Raw genomic sequence first — 27,661 nt, 5'->3', positions numbered from 1 at the left:
CTGTTGGCCTTCTTGGCAACAAGGGTACATTGTTGTCTCATATCCAGCTTCTCGTTCACTGTAAACCCCAGGTCCTTTTCTGCAGAACCAGAGGGGTTTAGAAAAGAGCACTGAGAAGGACCAGAGTACATGCAGGGATACGTGTGTTTTGTTTTGTTTTTTTACACAAATACACTGCCCCAAGCTGTTTGCACATGGCAGGCACATACACGTGTGCACATATGCTGCATGCAAGAGATCACACTCAGCTTAGCATGTTTTCCCCTAACTAGCATCCATGCTGAAACTGACCTTCACTACCACCCATCAGAAGCAGAGGTCACACCCCAGCTGCTGGCTAGTTCCGATTATGAAAACAAGGAAGACAAGATATAATCTGTATCCTGCCTTTACCAGACACTCAAGATGGAGTGATAGCCTCATGGCAGCACTGGCTGTGACCAGCACAGGAGTTGGTCTTCATATTAATGAAAAGTTCCTGAAAGTGCTGGCTAGAACCAGACCGTACTGGTAGGAGCTGCAGTTAGCTCTGTACGCATGCCGTCTCCTTATTCCTCTATGCTGCTGCACTGCTGGGGTATCCATTGTTCCAGCAGCTCGCCTGAGTGCTGAAGCCTTTTTCCAAGAAAACCTTCACTTTTTAAAAAAGCACGTTACTGGTCCATGATCTCGGAGCCAGGCCAGAGGGAGCAGTCTTCACGTTGGCTAGGTCAAGCCTCCACTTCACATGGATTCTGTGGCCACCTCTGTCAGCCAAGGAGCAGCCCTCTGCCAGAGCCTGCACAACTCATGCAAGGTTATTCAGAGAGGCGACGTCAAAGGGTACTTTAAGAACACCCTTGCTGCCAGCCAGCTGACACCGCAGCAGAGATTGGAAGCAGCTGACACTAGCAAGCTGGATATAATAGCACTGTGTGAACCAACCTCCAGACCCCCCAGCCCGGCACACTGCTTCATTCCATCCTGGACACAGACCCTGTTCTCGGTCACGTTTTAACTGCATTATTGCTCCCAGGGGGAGCTGCTTCTAGCTGGCTTTACGACACACAGCAAACATACTAACCACTCTCTCCTTACCCAGCCTGGAAAAGCTGTCTTTGGAAATAGCCAGCTAGGACAGCGCTCCATGAGCGCTCCCCCTGCTCAGCTCCCTCCACAGCAGAACGACCAGCAATGCCCCAACCCCTCACAGCACGAGTCACTGATGTGTTACTCCAGGAAGCTGTTTCATTAGCTCCTTCCCTCCCCGCAAGGGCCACATTTACCTTATACAGCGTGTTTCGGATGATTTCAATGTTCATTTCATCGAGGTCCTGCTCCGATATGCAATCCTGGAAGAAGGCAGCTGAAACAGATAGAGAAAACCCTGAGCAAAACTGCAGCATGCTCCTGCTGCTCTGAATTGCAGACTGCGCTCCCGAGAGAGGGACTGGAGTGTAAGACCTTTGCAAGCAGGAGACCAGGTTTCCAAAGGCATAGCACCCAGCATGACCCTTACGGCTGGATATTCAGAAGTGCTCGGATTGGGAGCTGAGCTCGGAATAATCAGGCCTGTATTCTGGTGCCTAGATGAGAGCTGAACTCTTCTGAAAGAGACTGGCTGTGCCTTTTCTAGTCCCTGGGTGTTACAGTGCCACAAAGCCGGGGAACCATCAGGCGTCCCACAGAGCTCTGCAGGAAGGGGCAGTGTCTTACCAGTAGTTTTATGGTGGTGACACTAGTGCCATTTAGAAATCGAATTTCCTAGGGTGCCTTGAGCTGCAAGGCTATTAGGTCTCAGACTCGGGTGCATGTCAGACTGCAGCAGAGCAGTCAGCGTGCGTGTTTGTTAGGCAGCACTTCACTATTCCCCAGGACCAGGCCAGCACCAGCCACGGTGGTGAACAAACGCTGAAGTAGACAAAAAGAAGGCATATGCAATCAAATGGGGGAAGAGGGAACTCCGTGTGCCTGTAACGGTGATAGGACATTCTGGAGGGCAGAGGATGTTAAGCTTTTAGGAAGATAAAGGGCTGGATTAAAGACTCTGGCCTACAGGAATGTTCTACACTGCCTTGTTTCTCAGCAAGAGATCGTCATTTTCATTCAATATAAACCCTGGACACTTGGAGCCTAGAGATGGACACACTGCACACCTGGTCAGACTTTTTTAAACAATACATTTCAGCTTTGGGAATTTGCCATCCTGTGAGACAGGACACCAGTAACTGGAGAACACTTCCCACGTACTAGAGTTTGCAGTACCTTCCGTTACACTTGCGGTTGCTATTTGCGTTAAGGGTCCCAGTTTTCATTCCGCTCCCATCTTGCTGCCCCTTTTATGCTAGAGTTCACTTTCTGTTTTCCCATGCTCACGTTCAGGGAACGTATGTCAACGCTTTGGCTTTGCTGCAGGAGATCCTCCCCTAGCAGAACACTCAATACGTGGGAGCAAGAGCTCTTGCTATTGGTTCAGTTTTTGACCAATTTCTTGGCTCCTTGTCTAATGAGTCATTTTCCCATCAACTATTTCTAGGCCTCATCATCCCAGGTTGTGTTTATGGGAAGCACTTTCTTTCCCAGCTATGAAAATCTAGGCTGCTCTCAAATGTACCACCAGAACTCTATGTCTGTTGAGGAATTGCATCCTTTCTGGAGCAGCTAGAAGAACTGCTCCTGAATCATCCCACTGATTCTGTTCCTTTAACTCTGTTTGCCAACACTAGCCCAGGAGGCCTGTGTCTCCAGACAGCCACTGTGCACAATGGAAGCATTTGCACATCTGCTCCCAGACTGCTCCACTGCAGGCTTTAGGTCTGTCTGTCTGTCTCTTGCTGGGATAAGGTAGCACTGGGATAATTGTTTCACAGTGGGGATGTGATGCAGTAGGGACTGTCTGTGTGGGGAGTGGGAGAGCAGGGGAGGACTTTAGGGGATGGACGATGCCAGAGCCTCTAACCTGAGCTAGGTAAGGGAGGGGAAAGGTCAACACCTTTGCCCGGGAAGGGGAAAGGAAGGGAGGGGCAGGAGGGAAGCAGTTGGAGTTTGGGCTTGGGGCTGTGTGGGCAGAATTCAGGGTATCCTAGTTAGGATCCAAGCACCCTGAAAGCCCAGAAGGACTCGGTGGAGGGGTCCTGACTGTGCCTGCAAGCTCTGCTGTAACCGGTGTTCCTGTTGTCCAATAAACCTTCTGTTTTACTGGCTGGCCGAGAGTCACTGTGGGTCCCAGGAAGAGGGGTGCAGGGCCGGACTCCCCAAACTCCGTGACAACTGGTGGCAGCGGCGGGACATACTGCACCCCGTGGACGACGCTTCCTGCAGTAAGTGACTGGGGAGCAGTAAAACGAAGGGGTGATTAACCCCTGGGAGTGTGTGCCCAGTGAGAAGGACTTTGCAGTAACAGGGTCCCCCGGGGAATTGCAGCGAGCGGTCCCAGGGGCGGAGGAGTCTACAGCTCGACCCTGGCAGAGAGGTGGTGACCTCACGAAGGGCTGGTGCACTAGGGGTCCCCCTGGAAACCGTTGGGAGCGGCGAGCACCCCGGCCTGTGAGTGGCCAGCAGGAAGATGTATGCCAAGCAGCGCAAGTGTGACCTGGTGGAGCTGTGCAAGCAGAAGGGGCTGCACCCAGGGAGGCTCAGGAAGGACCAGCTGATTGCCCAGCTGGAGCAGGGAGACCGCATGAATGAACAGAGCCCTGTCTCTGAGGGAAGCAGCCGGGCAGATGCAGCGCAGGCATCAGTGTCTGTTCCCGCTGGGAGTGGTCAGCCGGCGGACGAGGGCTTCCCGAGACCCCCCCCTTCCTAGGCCTAGGGGAAGGGCGGGGAGGAGCCCAGTGTATACAGAGGGCACCGTGACACCCCAGGCCAGCAGGGGATCTGCCCAGCGAAGCTCACCCCCCAGCAGGGGATCCTCCCGGCAACGCTCGGCATCCGTGGAGCGGACGCAGCTGGAATATGAAAGGGAGCTGAAACGGGAGGAATTCGAGTTAAAGAGGAAAGAGCTGGAGGAGAAGGCGAAACAGCGTGAACATGAGCGGGAGGAGAAGGAGAACCAGCGTAAACATGAGGAGAACCAGCGCCAGCGTGAGTGGGAGGAGAAGGAGAAACAGCGTAAACATGAGCTGGACCTGGCCCAGCTGAGGAGCAGTGAGGCCCCGGCTGTGGTGAGTGAGGAGGGACCCAAGCCTACAAAGAGCTTTGATAAGCACTTGCTGCCCCGGCGTAAGGAGGAGGAGGACATAGATACCTTCCTGGCGGCCTTTGAGAATGCCTGCAAGCTGCACCGGGTTGACCCTGCAGACAGGATTGCAGTTCTCACCCCCTTACTGGACTCCACAGCCGTGGAGGTGTACAGCCGACTGAAAGGGGCGGAGGCAGGGGACTACGAACTGTTCAAACAGGCCCTGCTCCGCGAGTTTGGGCTGACTCCTGAGATGTACCGGAAAAAGTTCCGGAGCCAGCGTAAAACCCGTGAGGTCACATACCTACAACTGGTCAACCGGGCGCAGGGGTATGCCCGCAAGTGGACAGCTGGGGCCCAAACTAAAGAGGACCTGCTTGACCTATTCATACTGGAGCACCTGTACGAGCAGTGCCCGTCCGACTTGAGGCTGTGGTTGATGGACCAGAAGCCGGAGAACCCGCAGCACGCAGGCCAGCTGGCCGACCAATTTGTGGACAGTCGGGCAGGGGATGGCAGGGAGGAGTCTCGAAGGAGCAAGCCTGCCTCAACGCAGAGAGAGAGTCATCATGGGACCTCCCAGCGGGGTCCTATGGAGAACCCCCCCAAAAGGGGAACATCCAGCGTCAGGTCCCTCCGACCCACTCAAGGGGACCCACGAGACATGGGCTGCTATCGCTGTGGCCAACGAGGTCACATACGGGCCCAGTGCCCCAAGCTCAGGGACAGACCAAGCAGACCCAACCCGCAGAGGGTGGACTGGGTAAAAACCCAATCGGAGGAGGGGCTACATTCCCAGGAAAGGGGGGCTGGCAACATACCACCTGTGGATGCTCCAGGCTCCGGGTTTTTGGTTTACCGGGTTCCTGTACCGAGAATGGGCTCCCCCAGGGGAAGTAGAGTCATGGGGGATCAGGAGGCAGCTGGTGGTTTCCCAGAAGTTTCGTCACAAGCTGCTGTACCTGGCCCATGACATCCCTCTCGCAGGGCACCAGGGAATCCGGCGCACCAGGCAGAGGCTGCTACAGAACTTTTACTGGCCTGGGGTCTTTACCCATGTCCGACAGTACTGTCAATCCTGTGACCCCTGCCAGAGGGTGGGGAAGGCCCGGGACAAGGGGAAAGCGGCTTTGAGGCCTTTACTCATCATAGAACAACCTTTCCAGAAGGTGGCCATGGACATAGTGGGACCCCTCAGCAAGATGACCCGGTCAGGGAAGAAATACATCCTGGTGGTGGTGGATTTTGCCACTCGCTACCCCGAGGCGGTGGCCTTGTCCTCTATCGAAGCAGACACAGTGGCAGATGCGCTGCTGACAATTTTCAGCCGGGTGGGGTTCCCCAAGGAGGTCTTAACGGACCAGGGGTCCAACTTCATGTCGGCCCTGCTCCGGTCCTTATGGCAGAAATGCGGGGTCCAGCACAACTGGGCCTCAGCGTATCACCCCCAGTCCAACGGGCTAGTAGAAAGGTTCAACGGGACGCTGAAGATGATGCTAAAAACATTTATGAACCAGCACCCGCAGGATTGGGACAAGTACTTACCTCACCTGCTGTTCGCGTACAGGGAGGTGCCCCAGGAATCTACCGGGTTTTCACCTTTCGAACTGTTGTATGGAAGGCGGGTGAGGGGGCCCCTAGACCTGATGAGGGACGAATGGGAAGGGAAGGCCTCTCCTGAGGGAGAGTCAGTGGTGGAGTATGTCCTGACCTTCCGGGAAAGACTGGCCGAGCTCATGGGCCTGGCCAGGGAGAATCTGGCCCGAGCCCAGAGGAGGCAGAAGGTCTGGTATGACCGCACGGCACGGGCCCGTGCCTTCGCCACCGGAGATCAGGTGATGGTTCTCATCCCCGTGAGGAGAAAAACTCCAGGCCGCCTGGGAAGGGCCCTTCAAGGTTATCAAGCAACTGAATGAGGTAAACTATGTGGTGGAGCTGTCAAACCGGGCACATCACCGTCGGGTGTACCATGTGAACATGATGAAACCATACTATGACAGGGGGAATGTGGTGTTGGCCGTGTGTGGACATTGGGAGGGGCAGGGAGATGACCCCTTAGTAGATCTATTCCCTGGGACCAAAGCGGGTTCCCCCCGGAGGCGATTCCCCTCTCTGATCAGCTGACCCCGGGCCAGCACGCTGAGATCAGGGGGGTGCTGCATCTATACCGACAGCTGTTTTCCAACCAGCCTGGACGCACTAATTTGACTGTCCACCGGGTGGAGACCGGGTCACATCCCCCTATAAGATGCTCCCCTTTCGGGTCACTGGTAAAACTGCCCAGGATCTTGAAAGAGAGGTCAGGGACATGCTGGCTTTGGGGGTGATCCAGCCGTCTTCCAGCCCTTGGGCCTCGCCAGTGGTGCTGGTTCCCAAGAAGGATGGGTCAATCCGGTTCTGTGTGGACTATCGAAAGCTCAATGCCATTACCGTATCTGATGCCTACCCTATGCCCAGGCCTGACGAGCTCCTAGACAAGCTGGGAGGTGCTCGGTACCTCACCACCATGGATCTTACCAAAGGCTACTGGCAAGTGCCGCTGGACGCAGATGCCAGGCTGAAATCGGCCTTTATCACCCCTCTGGGGCTCTATGAGTTTCTGACCCTGCCCTTCGGCCTCAAGGGAGCACCGGCCACCTTCCAGCGCCTGGTGGATCAGCTACTGAGGGGGATGGAGAGTTTTGCCGTGGCGTATATTGATGACATCTGCGTCTTCAGCCAGACCTGGGAGGACCACATGTCCCAGGTTAAACAAGTCCTGGACCGACTCCGAAAGGCTGGGTTAACAGTAAAGGCTGACAAGTGCAAGGTGGGTTGGCTGAAGTATCTTACCTGGGCCATCGGGTGGGGAGTGGCTGCCTGAAGCCGGAACCAGCCAAAGTGGAGGTAATCAGAGACTGGCCTGCCCCCCAAACCAAAAAGCAGGTCCAGGCCTTTATTGGGATGGCGGGGTACTATCGAAGGTTCGTGCCCCACTTTAGTGCCATAGCCGGCCCCATCACTGAACTGTGCAAAAAGGGGAAGCCAGACAAGGTGATCTGGACTGAGCAGTGCCAGGAGGCTTTCCGGGCGCTGAAGGAGGCTCTGGTTAGTGGCCCAGTTCTGGCAAACCCAGATTTTGACAAACCCTTTATGGTGTTCCCGATGCCTCAGACACGGGACTGGGGGTGGTGTTAATGCAAGAGGATGAAAAGGGGGAGAGACACCCCATCGTGTACCTGAGTAAGAAGCTGCTACCCCGGGAACAAAGCTACGCGGCCATCGAGAAGGAATGCCTGGCCATGGTATGGGCCCTTAAGAAGCTAGAGCCATATCTCTTTGGGCGACACTTCACCGTGTACACCGACCACTCTCCCTTGACCTGGCTGCACCAGATGAAAGGAGCCAACGCCAAGCTCCTGAGGTGGAGCCTGCTCCTGCAGGACTATGACATGGACGTGGTCCATGTGAAGGGAAGTGCCAACCTGACAGCGGATGCGTTGTCCCGGAGAGGGGACCCTGAACTTCCCCAGGTCACTGGGCAGAGTGACCCCGCTCAGTTCAGTCTCGAAGGGGGGAGAGATGTGATGCAGTAGGGACTGTGTGTGAGGAGTGGGAGAGCAGGGGAGGACTTTAGGGGATGGACGATGCCAGAGCCTCTAACCTGAGCTAGGTAAGGGAGGGGAAAGGTCAACACCTTTGCCCGGGAAGGGGAAAGGAAGGGAGTGGCAGGAGGGAAGCAGTTGGAGTTTGGGCTTGGGGCTGTGTGGGCAGAATTCAGGGTATCCTAGTTAGGATCCAAGCACCCTGAAAGCCCAGAAGGACTCGGTGGAGGGGTCCTGACTGTGCCTGCAAGCCCTGCTGTAACCGGTGTTCCTGTTGTCCAATAAACCTTCTGTTTTACTGGCTGGCCGAGAGTCACTGTGGGTCCCAGGAAGAGGGGTGCAGGGCCGGACTCCCCAAACTCCGTGACAGGGACATAGACAAGTCTGGCTCTGCAGACCACAGTAATCATCAACATTTAACAAAATTAGTGGCATCTCCCACTTGGAGAGTTACTCTTCCCCTCTACTGTTATGTCTCTCTGCTGGTGAGAGAAGACTCTGCTGACCATTCTTCCAGCATAACAGTAACACTTCTGCTAGATTCCACATTCTACAGATCGGTATAAGGTAAGTCAGTTTTCAAACCGGAACTCCTAGTTTACAACACTCATGGTTTATGGAGTGACTGTTTGTTCTTACTGCCTGCGTCAGTACAAGTACAGGCAGAAAGGAATGGAAGTGGGAGCTATAGGGAAAGATGCCCACAGAAAACTGGCCAGCGTACCAACCAAACTGCTCAGTGTTCCAATGGGAATAGGAAATCTGTGCCAGAAACTTGCTAAATTAAGTAAAATTCCCTCATTCCCTCAGAGGGCCTTCAGATTATTTGCTAAACTGCCCTGCATTACCTGTGTGTCAGTCAAGACAACAGTGTTAAAAGAAAATTACATTTAACATGCTTCAACTTTCTATCTTCAGGTTTCTGTGTAAGACCATTTGCAGAGCAGCTGATGGGGAACTAAGGGGATCACTGAGTTGTAGATGCACAAGATAGTTCAAGACAGACTTGCAAGGCAGTAAAACCCACCATGCCTGTCTCGGTGGTTAGACAGTTTTGTAGCCCCGGATTCAGAAACACGGGTTTGTGCCCATCCTAGTGCATGAATGGGCAGAGCGGTTCCAAGCCCAGCAGAAAGGCACTTTGAATAAACACTGCTCACCCAGGGGTGTATCCACCAGGATTGCGTTGTAGAGCTCTGCAGGGGTCTGAGCAATATTCACAGCTTCCATTTGCTCAAAGCTTCCTAGCGGATGGCACTTGGGCACCAGCTCCGCGATGGAGCGCTGGTGCAACGTCCCGGTGATCAGCAGGATGACGTTATCGATCATGTAGCTGTAACTAGGAAGAACAGGAGAGGGGAAGCATGTTACTGATATGAACATCAGGGCAGTAAGATGAGTGCACATGTTGGCTCACAGACGATATCACACCCTCTGGAACCAGTCAATGCTGCCTCTCCAGTCAACCTGAAGGCTCTGTAGAAAGTTGCCAGGTGTACCCAAGAACCAGAGGAGCCTCCTTTCCAATACTCACAGGTCTACCAGCCTGAAGGGAGAGGAACCAAGCTTACTCCCAACTTTAGATCATTCCAGCTAGACCCCAGCCATCCACACTTCTCTTCCCACCATGCCCCTCCCTCTCCCAAGCCACTGGGACCCCCTCATGTCACTCCCCCTTTTTGTGGCTGTACAAAGCGTTACCTCAGCAAGGCCAGCAGGAGCCAGGGAAACTGATGGGGATGAGGATGACAGGTCTTCATCCCTCTGGCTGTGTTCAGCTTCTGCATCTGGGGAAGCACCATACACAGCAGCAGCATGGGTGCCATTGTACAGATGCAGTGGGGAGAATGCAGTGCTCCTGCAGCCCTGTGCCAAGCCTGGCCCCGTATCTTGTGGCTACTCACTTGGGAGCACATACCGCGTTTAATAAGGCTGCCCAGTGTAAGGAGGAAAACTGCAGGTTATTAATCCCCATCACCTTGCAGCCTTTAACTCCAGGCTGGAGGTTTCCAGAAGCCCTGAATCGATGAGTTTGGTGGAGAAATCACTGGGTGCGGGCCTATGGCTGCGTTATTACAGAGGCTCAGATTAAGGGCTCTTCTGTCTTCAACCCGTGAATCGTTTATACTGCAGCAGAGGCTACAGGTCACACCCCAACCAGGGCTGCCTCGTGCTATGCACTGGACACAAGCCCCTCCCACAGAGATTCTAGCTTGAAAGACAGGCCAGGCCGGAGGGGCGGAAGCTGCAGCAATCAAGAAGCAAGGTCAGGGCTTCGACAGAAGCTTTGACATCCTAGACCGTGGTTCAAACTTGTGTCCTGGTGACCCCTTTCACACAGCAAGCCTCTGAGTGCGACCCCCCCCTTAAACATTATACAAACAAGTGTGTGTATTTAACACCATTATAAACGCTGGAGGCAAAGTGGGGTTTGGGTGGAGGCTGACAGCTCACAACCCCCCATGTAATAACCTCGTGACCCCGAGGGGTCCCATCCCCAGTTTGAGAACCCTTGGCCTAGCCAGAAGGAGACATGTGAGATTTAGACACTGCCTGGATGCTGGGCTAGCGGGCAGGCAAAGGTGCGAATGTGGGTTGGTGCTGCCCAGCACGACAGAGGTAGGGAGGGAGAAGGGCTTTGGGGAAGATCAGCAGCTCAGCTGGGGCCATGTTGCATTTGGTCATGCTGAAATTTCAGTTTCAGGGAGACAAGTGCAAAGCAGAGGCCGATTGAGAGACGGCAGGCGTCTCAGAAATGTCCACGGAGAGTAAGGGAGATGAGAAGGCTGTCCAGCACGGTGCCCTGAGGGACCTCGGCGAGCGGGGAGGATGACGAGGTCCTGAAGGAGCAATCTGCGAGGTAGGAGGAGAACAGGGAGAGGATGGAGCCAAAGGCCAAGGGATCACAAGACTGGGATGGGCATGGTGGACAGTCTCCAAGAAAGTTAGTAGGTCCAGGAGGCGGTGTACAAGAGGCCATCAGAGCTGTTCTGGGAGAGCAGAGAGGGCAGAAGGTGGACGGGAGTGAGGCTAGAATGGAACCACTGAGCGACGTGAAGGGCAATGGAGGCCCAACCTGGCAGGGAGCAGGGCTCCAGGCTGTTCTCTAGATGGCCGGAGGGTAAGTTATTGAGGGGAAGGGACTGGAGGAGGGTGAGAAGGGGAGGGCAGAAATGGGGTTTGCGGAACCAAGCAGGAAGGACGTGGCCTGGCTCTGCTCAAGCCCTTAGTTCAGCCTGGCTAGTAGGGGCTGGGTGAGTTTTTCAAGCCCTGCTGAAGCTGGGAGCAAGCACCATACCACATGGGGTGGGTACCTGGCCCTCCCATTGCCCTCCACATCCCCACATGTTTCTGCCTCTGCCTTCCCCTTATGACAAAGGGCTTTGCGGGGCTCTCAGTAACCATTATGATTTGTCTCACTTCATCAAGACTACAACATTGGCATAACTGCATGACGTTGCTAGCAGTCTCTCAGCTTAAAGGCAACCTCTGGCCTGCCTCCACAGCCCCCTCCCACTGTGGAGATTAGAACATAGTCAAGGCCACCTGAAGGGAAGCCCCCTGCTCCCCCTTGTCTGTGACAGAAGAGACGCAGAGACAGCTGTAACACAGGAGTGTGATTAGCACTGGATGAGCGGCCACAAGCCATCAAGATGCACCTCAGTGAAACACTCAGACCAAGCCCTGGCTGAAGCATGCACTGCTAGGACCAGCCCATGCTCGAAGGTACCAGTTTCCAGGCTATACTGTCTGCTTATAAACAAAAACAACTTAAGACAAGATTTCATGCCATGATTCTCAGGAAAATCCCTGACAGGTCGTCATGTGCTCATCTGCAACGCCCCTACTCTGCAAAGGCTGCCTGGGCTGCATTAGGGCATCGCCTACACACAGCAAGGCAAAGCACGCTGGACCTCACAGAGGGCACACAAAGCATAAGATCCACTCAGTCAGATGTCTCCTGAGCGTAACCTGCAACTAGGAACAGGCAGGGGAGAGGAGGATAGAGTGCTTGGCTATTGCCAGCGCAAGCACCTACCAATTATAGGCAGAACAGCTCTTTACCTGCCCTAGCTCACCTCAGGTCCTGCCGTCAGCATGACAAGGGCAGCCTGCAAGGAGTCAGACCCACAGACATGGGAACGGTAACACTTCTACAGCTACTGGTGAACACAAAACAGCTCCAGAACCGCGCTCACTGATCCAGCCTTCTGACTAGCCAATGCCACATGAACAGAACAGGGCAATTTATCAAGTGATCCATCCCGTCGTCTAGTCCCAGCATCTTCAGTCAAAGGCTTCAGCACACCCAGAGCATGGGGTTGCATCCTTGACCATCCTGGCTAATAGCCTGAACTTATCTAATTCTTTTTTGAACACCATTATACTTTTGGTCTTCCCAACATCTCCTGGCAATGAGTTCCCCAGGTTGACTGTGCATCATGTGAAGTACTTCTTCCTTGTGTTTGTTTTAAACCTTCTGCCTATTAATTTCATTGGGTGACCCTTGGTTCTTTTATTACAAGAAGGTGTAAACAACACTTCCTTATTCACTTTCTTCTCAGCATTCATATTTATTAACTTCTACCATATCCCCTCTTGGTCGTCCCTTTGCCAAGCTGCCAAGTTCCAGGCTTTTTCAATCTCACCTCACATGGAAGCTGTTCCATACCCCTCATTTTTGTCATCCTTCTCTGTACTTTTTCCAGTTCTCGTATACCCTTTTTGACACAGGATGACCAGAACTACATGCAGAATTCAAGGTGTGGGTGTACCATGGATTTATAGAGAGGCATGATGACATTTCCTGTCTTTATCTATCCCTTTCCTAATGGTTCCTAACATGGATAGCTTTTTTTTGGCTGCCGCTGCACTTTGAGTGGATGTTTTCAGAGAACCATCCACAATGACTCCAAGATCTTTCTTGAGTGGTAACAGCTGATTTAGACCCCATCATTTTGTATGTATAGTTGGGATTATGTTTTCCAATGTGTATTACTTTGCATTTATCAACACAAAATTTCATCTGCCATTTCCTTGCCCAGTCACCTAGTTTTGCGAGATCCCTTTGGAACTCTTCCCAGTCTGCTCTGGACTTACTTATGTTGAGTAGTTTTCTATCGTCTGTAAACTTTGCTACTTCACTATTTACTTTTTCCAGATCACTCATGAATATGTTGAACAGTACTGGTCCCAGTATAGGTCTCTCAGGGACCCTGCTATTTACTCTCTCCTTTCTGAAAACTGACCATTTATTCCTACCTTTTCTTATCTTTTAACCAGTTTCTGATCCAAGAGAAGACCTTCCCTCTTATCACAACTTCTTACTTTGCTTAAGAGCTTTTGGTGAGAGACCTTGTCAAAGGCTTTCTGAAAGTCCAAGTACACTATATCCACTGGATCACCCTTGTCCACATGTTTGTTGACCCCCTCAAAGAACTAATAGATTAGTGAGGCATGATTTTCCCTTTACAAAAGCCATGTTGAACACAGTATATTGGAGAAGAGTCATCTACGTTTGTGAGAATTCTGTTCTTTACTATTCTTTCAACCAATTCGCCTGATACTGAAGTTAGGCTTACTGGCCTGTAATTGCCAGGATCAGCTCTGGATGCTTTCTAAAAAATTGGCATCACATTTACTATCTGACAGTCATCTGGTACAGAGGCTGATTTAAGTGACAGGTTACATACCACAGTTAGTGGTTCTGCAATGTCCTTCAGAACTCTAGGACCACCACATGGTATTCACGCAAGTGACCTATTACTGTTTAGTTTACCAATTTGTACCAAGACCTCCTCTACTGACCTCTCAATCTGAGACAGGATCCCATCTAGAAAAAATGTCTCAGGTGTGGGTATCTCCCTCACATCCTCTGCAGTGAAGACAGAAGCAGAGAACTCATTTAGCTTCTTTGCAAGGGTCTTATCTGAGTGCTCCTTTAGCACCTTGATCATCCAGTAGCTCCACTGATTGCTTGGCAGACTTCCTGCCTCTGATGTACTCAACTTTTTTTTTTTGCTGTTGGTTTGAGTCTTTTGCTAGGTGCTCTTCACATTCTTTTTTGGCCTGCCTAACTTGTACTTTTGCACTTGACTTACCAGAGTTTATGCTCCCGTTTTCCTCAATAGGATTTGACGTCCAGTTTTTAAAGGATGCCTTTTGCCTCTAACATCTTTTACTCAGTCATTTAGTCATAAGGGCATATTTTGGGTCTTAATATATTTTTTATTTGGGATATACATTTAATTTAAGCCTCTATAATATGTTTTTTAAAAGTTTCCATGCAGCTTGCAGGCATTTCACTCTTTGATTGTTCCTTTTGATCTGTTTAACTACCTTCATCATTTGTGCATAGTTCCCCCTTTTGTAGTTAATGCTACTGTTGTGGGCTTCTTTGGTGGTCCTCCCCTAAAACAAGAATGTTAAATTTAATTACTTCATGGTTGCTATTACTGAGTGGTACAGCTATCTTCACCTCTTGGACCAGACTCTGTGCTCTGTTTAGTATTAAATCAAGAATTACATCTTCTCCTGGGGTTCCAGGACTAGCTGCTCTAGGAAACAGTTATTCTTTGTGTCTAGAAATGTTCTCTGCATCCTGTCCTGAGGGGACATGTACCCAGTGTGACAAAGTTCCTCCTCTACCTTGGTGAGTCCTGTGCTTATTGGCGGATTTGTTCACCTCAGTGATCTTCCCCTCTGGTGGAACCCACAGTCTGGGTCAACTCCTCCGGAGTCTGATCAGGAGTTGGGAGGTTTGGGGGGAACCCGGGCCCACCCTCTACTCCAGGTTCCAGCCCAGGGCCCTGTGGATCGTAGCTATCTATAGTGCCTCCTGTAACAGCTGCATGACAGCTACAACTCCCTGGGCTACTTCCCCATGGCCTCCTCCAAACACCTTCTTTATCCTCACCACAGGACCTTCCTCCTGGTGTCTGATAACGCTTGTCGTCCTCAATCCTCCAGCAGTACACTCTCCCACTCTCAGCTCCTTGCCTTCTTGCTCCCAGCTCCTCACTCACGCTCCTTCTCCTCTGGCTCCTCCCTGCCTGACTGAGTGAGCTCCTTTTTAAACCCAGGTGCCCTGATTAGCCTGCCTTGATTGGCTGCAGGTGTTCTAATTAAAGTAGCTCTCTCTGCTGCCTTCTAGAAAGATCTTAATTGGCCCCAGGTGCCTTGATTAACCTGGAGCAACTGCCATTTGGTTACAAGGGTACTAGGGATTTGTTTAGCCTGGGGCTAACATACCTGTTTCTCAGTATTTTACTGTAGCCATCTTGCCTTGTCCCATCACATCAGTCAATACGGAGATAGCTGACATCCCTAATATTAGAGTTTTCTATTTTTATAACCGCTCTAATCTCCCTGGGCATTTCACAGTCACTATCACCATCCAGGTCAGGTGATCAGTAGTGTATTCCTACTGCTATCTTCTTATTATTCAAACATGGAATTTCTATGCAGAGATTCTATGGTTCAGTTTGAGCCATTTTTTCCCTATATTTGACTCTGCTTTCTTTCACATGTAGTGCCACTCCCCTACGGGAGTCACCTACTCGATCATTCCTATATAATTGTACCCTGGATTACCATGTCCCAATGATTGTCATCATTTCCCACGTTTCTGTGATGCTGTTATACAAATATCCTCATTTAATACCAGGCACTCAAGTTCACCCATCTGAGTATTTAGACTTGTAGCATTTATAGACAAGCACTTATAAAATGTGTCAATATTTAGTTGTCCGGTAGAGGAGACCACAGTGTAAGGGACAGATGGTTTGGGGAAGCCAGCTGGATGCAGCGAAGTCAAGTCAGAGTGTCTCCTAGTCTACACAAAAAGTAGTAGGTTTTGTAGTGGTGCTCACAAAAGCCACAGATCACAAGGCTACAGCTAGTTTTTCAGACTCGCAGACCACAAACAGCTTTGATCATAAGGGGACATATTTTTAAAATGTTCTTGGCTGGCAAAGTTCTCCTATTGCAATGAATGCTAACAGCAGAACACTAACTGGTGAGCCTCATCTCCACTTCACTTTAACCTTCTGGGCAGGCAGCCAAGAATCTACAGAAACAAAACAAAAATGTATCAGCGTTCCAGCCAAGCTAGCAACTTCTCACCTTGGAGAGACCTAGTACGTGGAGTTTCAGGAACCTCAGCTCCTCCACCAAGGCTAGGTCCACCTGAGAAAAGACCTAGCTAAAAGCAAGTAATGCACAGAAGGAAGGTGGTCCAGCCACATGCAATGCTGACTGCAACTCCTTCATATCGCCCCAGTCCAGCAAACACACCCTCTCTCGAGATGGCAGGCAGACAGCTTGCTAGCCAGCTAAGTAAGCTAACAAACTGCTGTTCTGCCTGCTGGAACTGGCCCAGCCAAACACAAATTCTGTGTGTACTGTCACAGCAGTGGCTCAGCCTTCTGTGCCCCATTCAGCATCGCAAAGTGTGCCCCCACACTGTATCCATTCAAGTATACAGTATCATTGCATAGGGAGCCTGAAGACCAAACGGCCTTGGAAAGCAGCTTCACTTCTGGTTTCAGAGCAATCCCTTAATGAACCCAGGAGTTCTGTTTTGCAGGTTCAACTTGTTCTCTATACACTACCATCATCTCAACATACAGAGAGGAAGCAGAGGAAACTGCTACCAGGGTGAACTTCAATGCCCCATTACTACCCCCTCCCTTTTCACCCCCCTTCTCCACCCCTCCCTGCACCAGCAGGGTACAGTCTTGCCCCCCTCTAGCCCAGAAGGAATGTTCTTTTCCCTCCTTGTATCATGGCTGGTGTCGCAACAGCTGCAGCCTTCAGCTGACAGCAGGAACCCGGTCTGCTACAGAGCTCTGTTCACTACCTAGAGCTCACACAAGCTTTGACCTCCCTGTTACTGACACAGCACCTCCCCTTGGAGGAGGCTGTCTGCTTGGTAATGCTCCAACTCTCCGCTCTCCAGGCTCTGACCCCCACCCTACCCCCAACACATGGATGGGGCACAGCACAGAGAAGTCAGCAAGTAAGCTCGTACTTTTCCACCAGCCATCAGAACCAGTGTGTTCCGCAATGGGTAACTCCCAGCTGACACCTATTCATGGCTCCTTCTCATATCCCATCAATCCATACTCACCCGCTTGCTGACAAACGCTGGCCTCTGCCCCAGGGGTAGGCACTGGTTTGTGACAGAGTGCTGCTATTTTCACTACATTGTGTCTCACACTAGCTAATCTGCCAGGAGTACAACACTGTCATGTTTCAGTCAATCCACAGGCACCAATGCAAATACCCAGACGTATCCCCAGGAGACATCTGAGGTAGTGCCTTTTAGACTGGCACTGCGTCCCAGCTTCCGTAACCGTGTAACTTTGTATCTTCCAAAGAGCACAAAATCAGCAAGGTAAATTATGTTGTGGCCAAAGAGGACAGAGATCCAAAGGATCCCAGCTGTGTAAGTGTGGACAGGAAAACAAATGGTCAGAGAATGCAAGGTAACAGAACTTGGAGAAACCACTGGGGCACCAAGTTATTTAGAAACCTGGAAAGCAGTGATGCTGAATCAGACACAGGGAAGGGCAGCAGATTAGACAGACTTGTAATGACAGATAGCAGCCGGCGGAAAAGACCTAGGGTGGTACACAGCAGAGGCAACACATGAAAAAGGGAGAGAATCATCTTGGTCTCTTGGACTCTGAGACTGCACCTAAAACAAAGATATCAGTAGGTCAGAGATCACTAAGCAAGGAGCAAAGCTATGTGGGTATTGGGCTGAAGAAACTAGCTGAGAGAGTAAAGAATGCAACTGGACCTCAGCTTAACAGCAGTTATTTGCTGCTTTTCCTCAGCCTAACTGTGTACAAATATTGAAAGATGCAAGTGTTCAAAAGGGAAGGATTATTTGAGATGAGCAGAGTGATGAAAAAAGCTAAAACCAAGCAGGAAGAAAACATGGTGACAATCAGAAAAAGGAGCGTGTTTGACTGTACAGTCTCCCAAAGGAGCCAGACAGAGCCCCATGGCTTGGGACATTTACAAAAAGACTGAAAAAGGCACTGGAGAGTAATATTGCATTGGCCCCAAGGAGAGGGTACGCGTGACCAAAGAGATCCCAGCACTTATTGCTAGGCTTGACAGAGTCTGATTTATTTTACTTTGGCAAATATTGATTATTATTGTGTTTTTAGATTTTTACCTATTTCAGTTTTCACAGTAGCAGGAAAAGGGTGGGTGGGTCAGACAATTTAATGACAGTAGACAGTCAAAACAATTCAAAAAAGTTAAGTTTTGTAAACATTAAAACACTGTCGACATCACATGAAAAGCATGCAAAGGAAATATCGTTAAGTCATAAAATCATTAAGGTAAGAAGGGACCATTATGATCATCTAGTCTGACCTCCTGCACAACGCAGGCCACAGAATCTCACCCACCCACTCCTGTATCAAACCTGTGTCTGAGCCATGGAAGTCCTCAAATCATGGTCAGCAAATCATACCTATTTTTATTATTCATTCACTAGCTCATTTGTCCAAGTCTAAATCACCGGATTTTGACTGAGTTTGCAAGCAGCGTTTTTCTTATTTTGCCCATCGATGGAAATCCCTTTTTGACGTGCACGGTGGAATCAACTCAAAATCTAACCCTTCCAAGGCCACTTGGGGCTCAGTCTTAAACTCATCATCAGGTAATATAGCTTCATCCCCAGTCAAAAAACTGCTCTGTCCCAGGATACCATGGAACTTATTAAAAACAATGCACGTGGCTACAGAGCATGATTAAGGACAGGACACTGGATAACCTGCGTGTCTCACGAATCTTCTGAGAACTCAGCCACATTGTACTGGAACAGCTGCCATATGCCACGGTCCCAAGCATTGTCCTCCAGGAAGGCATGACAAGGACAAACGACTAAGGCAGATCCAACAAAAGCTGGAGGCTGTGCTCAACTGGGGCACAGGAAGGTTAGGGCTGCTGTTAAGGCACACGATGCAGTCAGGAGCAGAGAGTCTAGAGTCTCTTAACTACCAACTTCTCCTTGTTGAAGGACACCATGAACAAGTCACTAACCACCTCAGCACTTGGAAGGAGACAACCTGCCTCACAGGAGTGAGTTTGTTGTCCGGGAGACTCCCAGACGTGAGTCCATGACCATCCTATCAAGCAACGGAAACCCCAAACCTCCAAATACAGGCGACCGTACACCTGCAGCCTTGTAAGGGAGCCAATCCCCCTACTGCACACTGCACAGTCTGCATGCTGAAGGATGGAAACATTTATCTATAATTACACATGCACACCGGATCATAAAGCATATGCACAAGGGTCAGAGTAAGAATGACCAAGCAACTCAACTGTCAGACCAGGAAATGCCAGAGTTTTACTCTGCAACCTCAACCTTCTTGTACGACTACACACATACATACTTCTGGGCATAACAACATGACCTCGGAGCCCAAGCTCATGCCTGAAGGTCTGCAAGTGATCAGAGAGTCCCCACTTTCCAGGGAGGACACCACACCCTGGATGCTGTAGCCTTGGAAAGGGCTAAAGAAGGCTCTAGGCATGATGTTTTAGGGTCCAGAAAGGCTATTTTAGTGCTTTTATGCAGCTCCTGTATACCCGGCACAGCCGACTCATGGGAACTAAGGCCCTTGGCTCAACAGATAGAGGGATACAAGAAAGGATCAGTACAATTACAATTGTACAATAGCTTTCCTGTGGCTTATACAAGATAGATGTTCTTATGCAGGAAGAACAGTGCTAAGATTCAGCCTCTCTTATCCATCCACACACTCATCCAAGCTCTCAATATCTCATATCTCAATTACTGCAGCATTTCTAGCCTTGACAAATGTCATCGCGCCCTGCTCAGATCCATTCAAAATGCTGCTGCAGAGATCACTTTCTTAGCCCATCACTTTGACCATGTCACCCCTCTCTTTGCATCCCCCTCCACTGGCTCCCTCTTCTCTACCGCATCAAACATAAGCTGCTGGTCTTTGTTCTCAAGGCCCTTCACAATCTGTCCCCACTCAATCATCTCTCATCCACTGAGAAAGCTCATCTCTGATGGCTCATATCACACGTCTCCATCACCCACTTGTTACACCTGTAAACAAGCATCATCGTGCTTTCTCCCAAGCTGCCCCTACACCTGGGAGGCACTCCTGTAAACATCCTTCCTTCTCAACCCTCCACAAGTCTCCTTTGCTGTGGCATCTACAAAAAAACATGACAACAGTTAGGCTACTGTTGAGACCATGGCACATCCAACTCCTTGTACTCCATCTGTTGTCTCTTACACTCGTCAGCTCCTTGGGGCAGGGGCAGTTTTTGTTGTGCTTGTACGGGGCCTAGCACAACAGGGTCCCGGTCCATGACAGGGTCTGCCAGGCATGACACTAATACACATGTGAAGATGTGCAGTCCGCTGCTCGTTTGGGTGACGGATGAATGGCAGTGGAAGACATCACCACTTACATACACCTAAGTTCAACCACAAGTGATGGGGCTCAACGCAGCCATTGCTGGATGAGGTTCTCCAGCTAGCATCAGGCAGGTCAGAAGAGATGGTCAGAACGGGCTCTTCTACTGGCGCTGTGAGGACACACTGCACTGGCAAGGGCAGCCAAACGTGAACACTCTACTCAAAGAGCTGTTGGCAAAACTTCTTCGGTAAGACTTTCTAGTCTGTTCTAGCACTGGACCGGGATATTCTGAAGTGGTCTAGGCAGAGCAAGGTATTTGCCCTGCTCCAAGCTGGCACCCTCATGTAGGCCCTCTGGATGTTTGGACATTTTACAAGCATGCATGGACAGCGTTTTACAAGTGTAAAAGATGCTTGAATTGGTGCTGTAAACCCACAGAGCAGCTAATGTGATGTGGCTTTAAAGGAGCAGAAAAGACAAAAGGAAGATGTCAAAGAGCCTGATCTCCTGGCATTAGAAATTGATCTTGTAGAGAAAAGTTGGACACAGCATTGCCCTATACCAGAGCCAGAGGCTGAGGTAAGCAGGCAGTCCTGGGAGAGCAGCGCACCTCTGGGCTCTCAGAGGGCTTGCAGTTAACATGCCAAGCCCCGCTCTCGGTACTGTAATAGTTCATTACTATGGCACAGTGGTGTTTGCTAAAGAAATAACTTGAACTATACTTTGCTCTGTATTTACCAACTACCCCAGGTAATGTTCTCTAAGCTTACTTTGAACTGAATTATGTTATTTTATTGACCACTGTAACTTGGTGAAAAAAACAACCACCACCAACCCTATGTGTTTCTAAGAAATAAGCCGTGCAGGTGTATTGACTGAAGGATCAGGCCAATTCTCCATTTGTGCACTGAAAGTTGAGAAGTGTAAACTCTCCTCTCACCCTGCACTTGTCACACAGCCCTCCCCCTTGGAAGGGAAGTGAACCCTCAGCAGATTCCATGGCCCTTTTCTAAAGAACTAACAGCCACTGAACTAGCAAACTGGAATGCCTGCTCTTACCCATCGGGAAAAATAGCTCCTTTAGTCACCGTTCAGTTCTAGAGGCAGCTGGGTTATATAGTGGTTTCCAGCACATACCATGGAAGCTCATTCCTAATGAGCATGAAAATGTAGTTTCCTTTGGACGGATGTGGAAGGATTGGAGTCTCTGCCATTCAGGATGGCATTGTCAGAGACCTGCTGCTAGAAGCCTTTTCAAACCATTGGCTGTATGCAAATGGTTTTGAGACAGTATTGTTACTTCTTCCTTCAAAGACCTTGGATCTTCCACAGTTCTCCTGGACAACTCCTCTTCATCCAGCTAAACCAGTCTCTTCAGTTCTGCCAAAGTGGCTTGTAAAGCTTTTATTCCGAGATCTGCAGAGCTCCTGGAATGTTCATTTTCATCCCCAAACAAAGATTTAAATCCCTCTTCTAACATGTTCTGCTTTTCATTTAATATCTTTGTTCGTATATTATGGGAAAGAGCAACCAGGAGTTCCCAGCCTCCTCCCTCGGCATCACTTACTAGCTTAGACACCATCCTGTTCCCTCACACAGAAGCCTTCCAGGCATCTTATTTTCCTATTGCTACTCTCTCCCTTTCTGCGGTTCGGTGACTGGAGCCGAACAGCCTTCCAGATGAGGTTATAGAATGGCACAGCAATGCTCTCTGTATTCTCCACCCCATTTCTCACGCACAGCGAGACTGCTGGCTCATTGTGAACACTGCAGCGCACTGTGCAGCAACGCCAGGTCCCTTCCCTGGGTGTTCCTTAGAACCCAGGGAGGGGACCCCGTTTAACCAAGCCTCGGTCCTCTCCAGAATCAACTAACCTAAATGATTGTATGATTTGACAATTTAACCACCTTACTGCCCACCCCTTTTCAGATCTTTAATATATTAAGCGTGGCTCCTAGGTGAAAGATAATGCCCCATCCCAAAGAAAGGGGGCTGTGGGATCACCCAGAGCAAGGGGATTCCACACCACCTCCAACTCCTGGGTCTACCAAGGAGGCAGGGATAGACATCTCTCTCTGGACAGCAGGAAGGCACTGACAGAAGAGACACAGTGGGAGTTCCGAGCAAAGACAGCAGTTCCACTGATGGAGGACCCAAAGTAAGGAGCCTGTCTATTACAGGGAGTTTGACCACACCAGGTGACTGTGCTTTGATGAAGACATTAAGCTATGCAATTGCAGAAGGCAGTTCCTGAGAGTTAACCTTAGGGTCTGTAGCATCAGTGGTCTCTGAGGGAATCCACCAATGACAGCCTTATGTTACAATGACACGCTAAATGCAATCCACTTCAGAAAAGCTTTCAGTCCAACAGGCAACCCGGTCAGATTAAAATCGACTATTTGGGAACTATCCCAAACAAACAAAGAAAGAATCTATCCAAAATGTATACTAGATAGATTCATGGAGGCTAGGTCCACCAATAGCTATTAGCCAGGATGGGCAGGAATGGTGTCCCTAGCCTCTGGTTTGCCAGAAGCTGGGATTGGGTGACAGGGCATGGATCACTTGATGATAACCTGTCTGTTCATTCCCTTTGGGACACCTGCCATTGGCCACTGTCAGAGGACAGGATACTGGGCTTGATGGACCTTTGGTCTGACCCAGTCTGGCCATTCTTATGTATAAAGGAACGTTAAACTAAACAAGACAGTTTGTTCTGTCAGGCTAATAAAAAGAACAAAGCCTTTATGTAAAGTCAGTGCGGCAGAACATTGAGAAACACCTAAAAATCACTTTCACCCCGCAAGTCCATATATTTGTTCAATTCAGGAAGTGGTTTTGCTGCTTCAAGTACACTTAATACCTGTGGTAGCTGCCCTGAAACATGACTCTATAAATACTCTGAGCTGAACAGTCAGCTATTTGTGTGGGAGCTAGGATTTTGACAGCCAGCTTGTGCCTATGAGTCTGAAAGTTGTTACACAAAGGCATAAAAGAATCAGGAAGAGACACTCCTTGCAATAAGAGATTGATTGATTATTGACCATAGATAGAAGTGGCTGGTGTGAAGCATGCAGCACCCTCTCCCTTACACTGGGTTAACAGGTCACTAGCACTGATGAAGTAGCTTAATATCACCTGAGAAGAGAAATCCTCTGCAAGATCACGTTGCCGTTCTGTTCCCGAGAAGCTTCTCCCCCGTCCCAGTGCTTCTGCATGGCGCAGAGTCCACACAGAAGACCCGTGGCAATTTCCCTGGCTGGCTTTGCAGTACAAAAACACAGCTCTGCTGGCTATGCTGATACGTGAATATGCAACCCAACTTCGCTGGTTGTCTCCTTTAGAAATCAAAGCTCTGAAATGAGGATCTTGGTTGACATCTTGGCTCTTAAGGCACCATGGGACCTACTGACCATCAGGGCAAAACATGTCTAGGCAAGAGACAGAGCTTTCTTGGGGTGGGGGTGCAGTCTGGGGAACAAACCACCCCAGGAACTAAAGGACCATCCCAAACCTCCCCACCTTCTACTGTAAGTGCCAGGCTCACATCTCCAACTGCTTTTCTCCAACAGACATGGAGCAGTATGGACATTTAAAAAAATCCCCCAAGCAAAACCCTACCAAACCAAAGCCTTCCAGTGCACACACAATTCTCCCTCTAGGGAAGGGAAAAAATGAGCCACATGTGTGACAGGTGAAAGTCACCTCACTTAATGCACACCTGGAAGACCGTCCAATACCCTGATGACAAGGGCAGGATAAAACCCTGTATAAAACAGGAGGCCAGCTCAGAGGAGCAGCATTCACGTCCCAACTCATTCCCAAGCTCCCCAGCCGGCAGGGGCTGGGAATATTACTAAGGCAGCACTTTCGACCAACATCAAAGCCAGCGTGAGAGCACCAAAAGTAAACTAACATGAAAGAAAGACAGGCCAAGAAAGATGGTTTTATGCTCTACAGTTCAATTTGCAATCAACTGTAAAATGTTTTCACTGTAGAGATGTTTGTTTTAGTGCAGCCATTCCCTGGCAAAGCAACTATTTAAAAAAACCAAAGACAGGGCAAAGGAACACATTGTACTGTCTTTGGCAAATAAAATCTGGAATGATCAGGCAAGATCAGGACTGCACCAGGCTAAGTTCAGGAAGGACAAGGCACAAAATGAGTTACACTTCGCAAGGGACATAAAAGGCAATAAGAAAAGGTTATATAAACACTTCAGGAACAAGAGACCAATGCCGGAAGTCTAGGTAAACTACTTAGCAGGGAAGGAGAGCTAATAACTCATGATAATCACAAAGGTGGAGGTGTTTAGTGCCTATTTTGCTTGTCTTCACTATAAACATTAATGGTGACCACATACTTAAAACAATATTAACGGGGGCAGGGAGGGAGGAATGAAAGCCAGAAGAGGGAAAGAACAGGTCTCAGAACAGTTATCTATTATCTTCGAGAACTCGTGTAAGAGGTGAGGTCCCAGAGGACTGAAGGGAAAACCTGTCTTTAAAAAAAGGAACAAAAGATCCAGAGAACTACAGATCAATCAGCCTAACTTCATTACCTAGAAAGATACTGTACCAAATTATTAAACAATCAATTCGTAAGCACCTAGAAGATAATTGGGTTATAGAGAATAGCCAACATGGATCTGTCAAGAACAAGTCACGCCAAACCAACCTAATTTCCTTCTGTGACAGGGTTACTGGCTTAGTGAATGGGGGAAGCAGTAGATGTGATGTAGCTTGATTTTAGTACGGCTTTTGAGACAATCTCAACATGACATCCTCATAAGCAAGCTAGGGAAACACGGTCTAGATGAAATCACTATAAGATGGGTGCACAACTGGTTGTAAGAGTAGCTAATGGTTCACCGTCAAACTGGGAGGGTGTATCTAGTGGCATCCCACAGGTGGCAGTCCTGGTTCTGATCCTATCCAATATTTTCATTAAGGACTTGGATAACCGAGTGGAGAGAGTATGCTTATAAAATTTGCAGGTGACAACAAAGGGAGAGGTGCTGCAAGCACTTTGGAGGACAGGATTAGAATTCAAACAGCCTTGAGAAAACTGGAGAATTGGTCTGAAATCAACAAGATGAAATTCAATACTGACAAGTGCAACTTACTACACTTCGGAAGGAAACTACAAAATGAGGAGTAAGTGATCAATCGATAGTACTGCTGAAAAGGATCTGGGGGTTAGAGTAGATCGCAAATTGAATACAAGTCAACAATGTGATGCAGCTCTGAAAAACCACGAATATTTTGGGGTGTATTAACAGGAGTGTCCTAAGTGGGACACAAGAGGTAATAATTATCCCACTCACCAGGCACGGCTGAGGCGTTAGCTGAGCACCGGGTCAAACTCTAGGCACCACACCTTAGGAAAGTTATGGACAGACTGGAGAGAGTCCGGGGATGGTCTAGGTGTAAGCAGTCCTGGCTCAGTGGAGGGGGCTGGACTAGATGACCTTTAAAGGGCCCTTCCAGCCCCACATCTCTATGATTCTCTGGTTGCCCCAGGCCATGGAGAAAACCATCCTCATGCTCAGCTCTAGTCACAGTACAGAAGCCGGCTGTCGCTGCCAGAGGTGCACACACATGGGGTCAGCGTACCACCACCTGCACCTGACCGGGAGCTACGTGACACAGGCCTGTCCCAGTGCAGCCTGAGCCCTCCGAGGGGGGACACTGCAGTCCTCCCCCTCTGGCAGTGGGATGCATGCACAGCTGCAGGTCACAACAGGCCCAAGGGAAGAATGTTTTCCAGGTCACTTGCAGTGCCAGATTTGACAAGTCCATCTGATGCTGAGATTTCTCTGTTAACCTAAGTGGGACTTAGGGACAGAAAAATACCAGTGCAGGTTACTCCACTGCCAGCTTCAGGGGGTGGGAATAGAAGCTCACCATCTCTTGTGTTTAAAGGTGAAAGGCAAATCACAGGGGCCTTCAGCCAGGGTCACACACTGGAGACCTCATGCTGCCAGCAGTACAACCTCCTTCCAGTGTCTGCAAATTCCAGGTGAGTTTTCTAACTGGAGTAATACTATTCCCACCATGGGGCGATTTAGCCTGAGACCTCATTCTCTCATACAGATGACCACTGATTTTTAGTAGAGTGGTCACCTAGGTATGAGTAAGGCTAAAATTTTATCACGGTTATTTTTAGTAAAAGTCATGAACAGGTCACGGGCAACAAATAAAAAATTCATGGAGCCCATGACCTGTCCATTACTTTACTAAAAATAACCGAGCAGGGGCCAGGGCTAAGTAGGTGGGAGAAATGGAGTCCGGGGGGAGAGGGGGGGGAAGGCGCACCATGGCAGGGCCAGCTCCAGTGGCTGCAGCAAGGGCACAGCCATTGCGGGAGAGCATGGGAGGGACACAGCCCTGGACAGGGGTGTGCAGCCCCGACTGCAGCCCTGCCAAGCCCAGGCCACAGTGGTGGGGGGCGGGAGAGAGAAGAGAGGAGACACAAGGTCCTGGGAAGTTGCAAGGGGGGTGACCGGCACGTGGCCCCAGCTGCAGCCCCCAGAGAAAGCCATGGGGCTGGAGCGCATGGCCCCGGCTGGAGCCCCCACGAAGCCCGGGATGGCATGGGGCTGGGATGTGGCCTCCTCCAAAACCAGGACACTGCAGGGCTAGAGTGCACAGCCCCAACTGCAGCCCCTGGAGGAAGCCGTGGGGCTGGGGCTGCAGGGTCCTGGTTCCAGCCAGCCCTAGTTGCAGGGCAGGGGTCCACTGTCCTGCCGCCTCCTCCTGAAGCCGTAGAAGTCTCCGAGGTCTGGTAAAGTCATGCAATCCGTGAGTGCCGTGACCTCTGACTAAATTGAAGCCTTAGGTATGAGTGACTAAGACACAGTTACAGTTGTTGTGTGTCAACAGAATCCCAGCCAGTAACACACACACACACACACACACACACACACACACACACACAGTGAAGCCGTTCCAGTTGCTACCCATTATACCTGAGAGAGACTCACAGAAGCAGGTAAGTGCATTTAATCCATCTCATGGGACGTCCCCCTATTCCTCCACCTTGTTCCATTGTCACGGCCCTAGCTGTGCATGGCAACCTCAAGCCAGATACATTCAAATGAGAATAAGGCAGTGGGGGTGTCAATCACTGGAACAAACTACCAAGGGAAGTGGTGGATTCTGCATCTCAGGAGATCTTCAAATCCAGATGGGATGCCTTTCTGGAAGATACTTTAGTCAAATGCAAAGTTACTGGGCTCAATACAGGGATAAGTGGGCAAAATTCTCTAGCCTATGATAGACAAGAAGTCAGATGATCCCCTCTGGCTTTAAACTATGAATCTATTAACTCTGCCCACATCAACCACCCTTCATTGCGTGACTTCTCCCCAGCACCAGTAGTGGTGGATGTTTGGTGCTGTAGTTGGGTGTTTTGGGAGAGGGTAGCTTGGTTGCGGTTGCAGTTACAGCAGTCTGGAAAGCCGGGACCACTAGCAGGCAGGGAGAAGGTT

The 27,661-nt window shown here is 49.9% G+C and overlaps 1 protein-coding gene across 1 annotated transcript in view; it reads right to left on the bottom strand.

Moving 5' to 3' along the window:
• The window catches only part of ATP6V0D1 (ATPase H+ transporting V0 subunit d1), a 90,094-nt gene that overhangs the window by 10,398 nt on the left and 52,035 nt on the right, over positions 1 to 27,661 (bottom strand). Inside the window, exons 3-4 of the mRNA XM_030581351.1 lie at positions 8,904 to 9,082; positions 1,266 to 1,345 (exon numbers count right to left, since the gene is read on the bottom strand). Of these exons, the coding sequence (XP_030437211.1) occupies positions 1,266 to 1,345; positions 8,904 to 9,082 (259 nt within the window). The remainder of the gene's footprint in view (positions 1 to 1,265; positions 1,346 to 8,903; positions 9,083 to 27,661) is intronic.

This window comes from Gopherus evgoodei, chromosome 12 (assembly GCF_007399415.2).
Source record: "Gopherus evgoodei ecotype Sinaloan lineage chromosome 12, rGopEvg1_v1.p, whole genome shotgun sequence".
NCBI classification, from domain to species: domain Eukaryota; kingdom Metazoa; phylum Chordata; order Testudines; family Testudinidae; genus Gopherus; species Gopherus evgoodei.
Note: the sequence above shows the minus strand (reverse complement) of the source record. Positions and strands in the feature narration are given on the sequence as shown.